General features: G+C 43.3%; 1 protein-coding gene across 7 annotated transcripts in view; it reads right to left on the bottom strand.

Annotated features, from left to right (window-relative positions):
- LOC116700431 (adhesion G protein-coupled receptor L1) overlaps positions 1-8,453 on the bottom strand; it is a 26,368-nt gene that overhangs the window by 10,036 nt on the left and 7,879 nt on the right. For 3 of the 7 annotated variants that reach the window (XM_032533631.1, XM_032533609.1, XM_032533658.1), the window contains exons 2-9: positions 7,399-7,518; positions 5,095-5,308; positions 4,549-4,658; positions 3,768-3,782; positions 2,081-2,288; positions 902-1,166; positions 459-798; positions 74-367 (exon numbers count right to left, since the gene is read on the bottom strand). In XM_032533631.1, the coding sequence (XP_032389522.1) occupies positions 74-367; positions 459-798; positions 902-1,166; positions 2,081-2,288; positions 3,768-3,782; positions 4,549-4,658; positions 5,095-5,308; positions 7,399-7,468 (1,516 nt within the window). In that variant the 5' untranslated portion in view covers positions 7,469-7,518. Of the gene's footprint in view, positions 1-73; positions 368-458; positions 799-901; positions 1,167-2,080; positions 2,289-3,767; positions 3,783-4,548; positions 4,659-5,094; positions 5,309-7,398; positions 7,519-8,453 lie in introns of those variants that run through there. The other 4 variants (XM_032533642.1, XM_032533652.1, XM_032533620.1 and 1 more) reach the window with 3 other exon arrangements.

Raw genomic sequence — 8,453 nt, 5'->3', positions numbered from 1 at the left:
CACACACACACACACACACACACACACATAAAACGCAACATACGGACTTGCATGCTGACATCTGCACACCTACCCAGTGACCCTTTTGGGCAGGGCCTCTCCACAGTCTCTCCCTTCAGGGTGGGGGGCCACTGCACCCCTCGTGCCACCCGGCCCTCACATCCGCCCACCTGACCCGGGCTCCCAGGAGCCAAGGGGACACGCAGAGGTGGACGAGGAGTCAGAGGGACCATGGCTGTGATCGGCCGCTGGTCAAAGGGTCCTCGGTTGATGACGCCAATAGGGTGAGAGGCCGACGGCCGCACTGGGGTCAACGCAACAGTGGCCGTGTATGAGCGGACAGTCGTCATCAGAGAGGAGAGGGGACCTAGAGGGACAGAAACACCGTCGATTCTCTAGTTCCAGCACATCATTACACCAGTATGTCCAAATACACAAGTGCCCCTGATTCCTCAAACCTTTAGTAGGCGGTGGTGGTGTAAACTGTAATGGATATCTCAGCACATAGTAGTTATTCCACACATACAGTTGGTTGTCTCGAGGGTTGTAGTCTATGGAGGAGATGTACTGGTAAGGGTTTGGGAATGGTATTTGAACGGGCAGCTCCTGTCCACGGCTGGTGTCGTAGGCATAAACTACGACGTCGCTGCCGACTCGGCCCTCCGCCTGCCCCTCATCATCCTGAAAGACGGAGCGCACGGCGTAGAGAACACCACAGGCCATGAAGGCGTTGCTCGCCCCACGCTTGTCAAAGCCGGTGGCCCACGTACCCTCGAAGCGCAGGGTGTATGGGTTTACCTGCAAAAGAAAGAGGATGTAAGCAGATGAGAGAACTCAGTGATAAAAGCCTTTTTGTTTTCTCTACTCAGTCATCGATCTGTTTTTCTTACTCCTACTGTACCTGGCTGACCACGATGCGTCCATTATTAGCTTCAGTAGAGTAGATCACCCAAAGGCCGTTCTCGTCCACCGCCAGATCAATGTCTGACTTCCCTCCCCAGCGGTAAGGCGAGGTGTCGTGGTAGTTGGCATTGACCACCACTGCCTCGCCGCTCTTGATGCGAGTCCGCAAGTCATATTTGACCAGGTTGCGCGTCCGCTCTTTGTTGTAAAACACGGCACCGTCATACACCACAAACCCTGTACCGTCCACACGGCTAGGCAACCTAGGACACAGAATGATGAAACATGTATATATACATGCATATAGAGTACATGCAAATTTACACTATTTACATTTAGATGTAATTCATATAATGAATTAGGAAAAGAGAGTTAAAGGCACTGAAAACCGTTTGCTTTCAATCAGCTTGTTATCATCATACTGGTCCTACATGGACACAGTTTTCCGTAAAGTTTCAACAGTTTTGTTCATTTCACATGACATATTTCTGTATTTGTGTCTTTGTCTGTGCTCCTGTCACTGGTATGAAGTTGGCTGGGCTCAGTTTGAAAAAGACACATAATTCTGTGCACCAATCAGGATTTAGCTTTGAATCATAAACTAATGACAGTTCTGTTCCCCTTGTGCATGTACACACCGCCACTGAAAATCCAAACTATTTTAGAGAGGGGAAACAAATTAGTGTTAACACTTGCTATGGCAGGATAAATACCAGCAATAAATAGTATCAAAAATGGTTTCAATAGGATTAAGGTTAATAACTTTAACTCTGCTCGTTGCTTAATTTGTAATATATACTTAATGATATATAGATATAATTAACAGTTATTTTGTATTTTGTATTGTTTGAGTATCATTTAGAGTTTTTGGACTTTGTTAATCACTTTGGTCAACTTTGCTTGTTTTTAAACGTGCTATAGAAATACAATTGAACTAAACTTTACTGAAATGTTATATTCCCTTTTAAAAGTCTTTATTCCCATTTTTATTTAATTGAACTGAACAGGAAGTTAGCCCCAAACTAATGATTATTGATTTTCATTATGAATTAAACCATTTAGATTGGCTTTGGATCAATTGATTAATTGTTTAATCCATAGATTTTTTAAATGTCGATCATAACTGTCCATAACTAAGATCAAATCTGTAACAATACAGAGAGCACGCCCTACTCACTTATAGGTGGTGGTGATTCTGTTCTGGCGGTAGTCGTCCCAGGAAGCATACTCAGACAACGCTTCTGTCCTATATGGCGTCCACGGCATAACGTACAGCCTGTCACCAGCCTGCAGCGGGTCCTTACACCACGCCCCTGACTGATGCTCTGCCTCCAGGAGAGAGGAAGCTGGCTGGATGCTGAGCAGTGAGCCGGGACACACGAAAACTAGAAGCCGGGAGTTAGGAGGGGAAGAAAGCAGGATGTGAGAAAGAAGTGGAAGAGGGAGGGAGAAAAAGAGTGAGGAGGAAAATGAGGGAGAGAAAAGAGTGGAAAGAGGCAGAGAGAAAATGGATGGATGCATGAAAAAAGGATTGAAATGGATGCAGTTGATGCAGCAAGAAGAAAAAAGAATGAGAAAAAGAAAGAGGGATTTAAAACACCTGTGCTGATCCCAAGAGGCAAGCAACAGAGACATAAAAGTGTTGAAAATCACACACTGTTAGCGTGTGTGTGTGTGCGTGTGTGTGCGTGTGTGTGCGTGTGTGCGTGCGTGAGTGAGTGAGTGAGTGTGTATGTGTGTGTGTGTGTTTGTGTGTGTGTGTGTGTGTGTGGTCAGTGATACAACAGGGACACCGCAATGAAAATGTGCGAGTTTCTTTATAAACGTGTGCATGAGTCTTTATAAACGTGTGTGTGTGTGTGTGTGTGTGTGTGTGTGTGTCAGTGTGTGTGTGTGTGTGTGTGTGTGTGTGTGTGTGTGTGTGTGTGTGTGTGTGTGTGTGTGTGTGTGATTGTGTGGGTTAGTGCAAAAAGAGTGAAAAAGAGTGTGAGGTAGAATCAGGGACGCAGAAGGCAGGGCTGAGTTTTGCCTTGAAGTGAATGAGAGGGGAGGTTAGTTTACGCCGAGCACAACGATTGGTCCACCCACATGTCAATAACTGAATGGACATACATGTTTACTGTACAGTCTCACACTGGCATGCAAATAGGCATGCACACACACACACACACACACGCACACACACACACACACACACACACACACACACACAGAAGCAGTGCTTGGTAAGCACACATCCTGAAGGATATACAATCACACACATTTGGTCTTATTTTTCCTATGAAGATAAATAAGGGGCTCTTCCTATAAGGGAAGAAAAGGGAAAATAAGCAGAATGAAGAGAATGATCAGATGTGTAGAAAGGAATGATTCGGAAGAAAGGAAGGAAGGAAGGAAGGTGGATGACGAAAGAAAGAAAGAAAAAGAAAGAAAGAAAGAAAGAAAGAAAGGTGTTTGTGTGTGAAAAGAAAATGGAGTGAAATAGCGGAAAGGTATAAAGAAGATTATGTTTATGTTTGTGTGAGCAGTTGTGTTCATGTTTGTGTGTGCACAGAGGGACCGAGGGAGAGAAATAAGAGACAGAGAGATCGACCAGGAGCAAGAGAGATGAAGAGCGACTAGGTGCAGAACCTGGATCAAATTGGATAAAAGGACAGGTCTCAACAACGAGAGATGAATAAAATGGGGGTTGAAAAAATAACCGAGTAAGAAATGAAAAAAAGGGGGGCAACATCCAGCATGACTAAGAAACAACGTCCTAGGGTAGGAGGAAGAGAGAGATGGTAGGAAAGAGGAAGAGAAGGAGAGAAAAGAGGGGGTCGGGGGTAAGGAGAGATCAAGATGCTACAATGTTTTGTCTTTACCTTTTTGGTCCACTTCTACTCAAGCATAGGAAAAAAAGAGGGAGAGAAAGAAAGAGAAGTCAGAGGGTGAAAGAAGGGAAGTAAAGAAAAGCCAGAAAGCAAGCAAGAGAGAAAGAAAGAAAAAAGGAAAAAAAAGAAAGAAAGAATTGCACAGATGAAGACTTTGGAACTCATTCTCACCACAAACTTTTTTGTTCACATAAAAGAAAAAAGAAGCACAAAAGAGACCCAGCATAGTCCCCTCCTCTATTCTCCTCTCCCATCCCTTCCCTCCCCTTCCTCCCCCTTTTCCATCCCACCACCTCCCTCGATCTCTCCGTCCCTCAATCAGGCTCCTGTAGAGAAAAGAGAGCAACTTCCACGGCGTGAATCTGAAAAAGAAAACACACACACGCATGCATGCACAAGTGCACACTTGAATATGCGCACACACACACATACAGAAGAAAAACAGTATGCAAATGTCCTACAGTTTCCCTCTCTCTACTTTCTCCATCCAACTTTGTTTTTATATTTTAAACATAAACACACACACACACACACACACACACACACACACACACACACTCCCTGAGAATTTCTTTTTTTCCTATCAATCAATCTATCACGAATACAGTTGACATCAGAGGTTATAAGAACAAATAAAAAAGACTATAATATAGCTAGACAGAAATGGGTTAAATCTCTGTGTTTTGCGTGCACATGCACATATTTGCATGTAATCATATTTGTGTATGTATGTTATTTATGTGTGTTTTTATTTAAAGAAATGCATACTCACTGTAAGGGACACACTCATACTGGATCTCCAGGTACTTGTATGTTCCAGGACAGGGGTCTGGGAAGACGTCGACCCCTGCAACTACCACACACTGAGTCCTGTTGTTACATCTGGAGAACAGCAGATGCATGGATGGAGGTGTGAAATGGGTGTGTGAAAGGGATGATAGAAAGAGAAAACACAGAAGGGATGAAGAGTGATTAGCAGACAGAAAAGGGGAAGCAAAAGACAGTCCATTTGTCTACTGTCCTTCTCCCTCTCGATGAATATTGATCAGTTCTTCTAGGAAAACACTGCTGAATACACAGCTAATGGTGCAGCCAGGCACTCAGAATCAACTGGAGAGAATTTTGCACTTGCACGTACACATGACTCAAAACACAAGTATTGGCTTTGTCTAACGTTTCCCATGACATTGATCCACACGTATGTTGTACAGCAGTGCACACATACTGTTTGAAGAAACAGTAGATGGTCCCATTGATTGGTTTAGTTGCTTCCAAAATGTTTGCACATACTCAAATCTGTAACCCAGCACATACACACCTCTGGGCCATAATCTTGAGTGCATCTGGGAGGTAACACTGTGTGTTCTCCATCTGGAAGGGGTCTGCATCACAGATCTTGTCATCAGTGCGTCCATAGTTGGCCGTCTCCACCATAACCACGTCACTTCCGGGGCAGCGTAGCTCTATGGGGTAACCTTCACATGCCAGTTCCCTGCGGAGCAGTCCGAACGGCATGGCGGCCCGGGACATAGCTGCTCATGAGGGGTGGATGTTTGTTAAGATGAGGTAAAGTGTTGAGGGTGAAGGTAGGGAGAAAAAAAAGAAAGAAAAAAGGTTTCATTTAAGAACAATTATATTTGAATGTTTTCAGACTTCAATTATTTTGAGAATCCAAAAAAAGCATTGCTTTGTAAACTTAGAGAGCAAATTAATCTGGTTGTCTCTTTGTAGAAACTGCTAATGTGATTTGTAGCAGTATGTATGAAGAGCAAAACAGCAATTTAATATTGCACTTCCATAAAGTTGAAGGACTTAAAAGGGAAATATGTTTATATTTATTTTTTGGCATCTTAGGCCTTTATTTGTATACAACAGCTTAGACTTGAAGGGGGGAAAGAGAAAGGGGGAATGATATGCCGTAAAGGGCTGCAGACCGGAGTCGAACCTGCGGCCACTGCGTTGAGGAGAAAACCTCTATACATGGGCACCTGCTCCACCAGGTGAGTTAACCAAGTGCCCGTAAGGGAGTTAACAGCCATGTGAGCGTCTCTGTCAGTACGTAGGTCTCTGTCGGTACTTTAAGCTAAATGCTCAGAATGCTAATCCGCTCACACTGATACGTGCCAAATTTCATAGCAATACATCCAATAGTTGTTGAGACATTTCACTGAAAACCACAAATGTGAACTTCATTCATGTGAACACTTGAGTCAGGGGATCACCAACATCAGTAAGATTCATGAAGGTCTACACAAAATGTAATGGAAATCCATCTAAAAATTGTTGAGTTATTTCAGTCTGGACCAAAGTTGTGGACCAATATTGCCATTCACAGACGCACGCCACTATCATGATTAAACAAATTGTCAAATTTGAAGCAGCAGAGACTGAGATATCCTAACTTTTAGACCCTTGTCTGGGTCTGTTATGAATTTGTAGGCTAAAAGCCTGAGATGTGATAACCCTGATGACTTAATTTAGATATTTTTTTCAGACTTTAAGAAGATCTCTCCAGAGCCAGAGAAAACAACTGTTTTTTTTTAACATTGTGAGTAGCACTCCCAGTGAAGATTATACAGACCTGTTTATATGTAAAATGGATAAATACTGATCCAGGGATTTAATCAGCCATGACCAGGTATGTTGATACACACTCATTTCCTAATTACAACAAATGTAATTTAAACACCATACTCTGATTACCTCAATCGAAACACGCTGATACCTTTACTTTATGTAATCAGAAATTAGTGAACCCACATTTCTGCACTGTTAACACCTTGAGTGTGATTTAATTTATTCTTTAAAATGAATGTGTAAATGTTTACACTGGAAGGATTCCCAGATGCAAACAGAGTGTGATTGCTGACATATATCACACTGCACCTCCACTGTGACACCTGCCATGTGATGCGTGGGTACATCACCATATATTGTGTTTTAAGTCAGTGGGGAGGATGAAGCTTATATTGGCTGTCAGATGCTTGGTAACCACAAATTGACAATACTACGATTTTATTACTTTCTTTGCTTTCCTTTGAAAGCTGGATCTCACTTTGTCACATCCCCCTGTGTGTAAACACACCTGACTGCCATAATAATCTATGTAAACCAGGGTTACTGGAGAAAATGGCATTACCATTACATTAATCCAGTTGTCCATCATCTTGAGTGTCATGTACAATACAGGTGTTTGCTGCGTTAGGCATAAACCCACATTTATTTAAAGTGAACACGTTGGTGTGATCAGTATGCTACTTGTGTACTGTAACTGTCCGTGGTGCTGAATAAATTAATGAGTGAATGATTGTTTATTGCAGAAAGGAGGAGCCACAGGCGGCTTCTGAAGTAACTCCCTTTGCCAAGCTGTACACTTTGAATGTTTTAGTAAGCTTTTGTTTATGTAGATTACAAGATGACTTTGCCTTTCTTCAAAGCCAAATTGTACAACTTTTCATAACGACTTCTCTCACTTTGCAAAACAATGACTTGTATTTGAGTCACACAAATCTATGTACCACTGGCATCATCCTTTGCGTCTTTTTGATTTTGTTTAGCAATTCATTCTACTGATTGCTGTGTCAGTGTCAACATGATTCTACCTCAGCACCGTGACACTTACCTTGACCGGAAGGGGTGACGTGAGCCAGAGTGAGCACACACACTCCCAGGAACCACAGTGACACAGCCATGCTGGGCAGGAAGAGTTAGGAAGTCACACCACCAGCTGCGTAAGGAGAGCCTGGGGAGGAAGCAATGGAAAGGTGAGATTGAGAGAGAGAGAGATAGAGTGTGTTTTTGTGTAGTGTTTGTGTGTGTGTGTGGGTGGGTGTGTGTGTGTTTGTGTGTGTGTGTGTGTGTGTGTGTGTGTGTTTGTGTGTGTATATGTGTTGTGTCTGTGTGTGTGTTTGTGTGTGTTGTATTGTCTACAACACAGTGACCGTGAAAGAGTGCACCTTAGAAAACACAACAGGGTGGGAGGAGGACAGAATAATAGAGAGACAGATAGAGAAGACAGAGATAAATAGATAACTGAAATTGAGCATTCGGTGCAGCAAAAGGTCCCTCAATCTGCTGTTACCATGGTGATAGCACAGTGCAGTCTGAGCGAGAGAGAGAGAAAGAGAAAGAGAGTGTGTGCGTGTGCGTGTGTGTGCGTGCGTGTGTGTGTTGGTGTGTGTGTGTGGTGCTGTGCGTATGTGAGTGAAAGCAAATGTGAGTACGTGTTTAAAGTCCGTAATTAGCTAGGAGCAACAGTGGCCACTGACCCATAAAGTAGTCTTAATCTTTCTATCCTCACACACACACACACACATACAGACAGGCAGAGGGATGGGCTCAGTTTAGGCCACTTTTCAGAAATTCTAAATAAATTATGTTGTGGAGTGGATCCCTCCCCGAGCAGGGGTAACGAGGTAAACAGCTGACTGAGGGCGCAGGTGATCAGAGGGCAATGCTGTGCACTGAAGTTTTAAAAGGGAACATACGGGACACAGGCGGACGAGATAACAGAGAGCAATAGTAATATGACTCCTTAATATAGACTGAACCCTTGGCCCTGGACAGAAGGGAGGATGGAGGCTGACATTTATTTATTTTTGCTGCTTAGCATTCCTGCTGCAGGGTGTGCACAATATCTAGAATGATGGTCTCCGGTGTGTGTGTGTGTGTGTGTGT

The sequence above is a fragment of the Etheostoma spectabile genome, chromosome 2 (assembly GCF_008692095.1).
Source record: "Etheostoma spectabile isolate EspeVRDwgs_2016 chromosome 2, UIUC_Espe_1.0, whole genome shotgun sequence".
Taxonomy (NCBI): domain Eukaryota; kingdom Metazoa; phylum Chordata; class Actinopteri; order Perciformes; family Percidae; genus Etheostoma; species Etheostoma spectabile.
The sequence above is the reverse complement of the archived record's forward strand: the minus strand, read 5'-3'. Positions and strand labels throughout refer to the sequence as shown.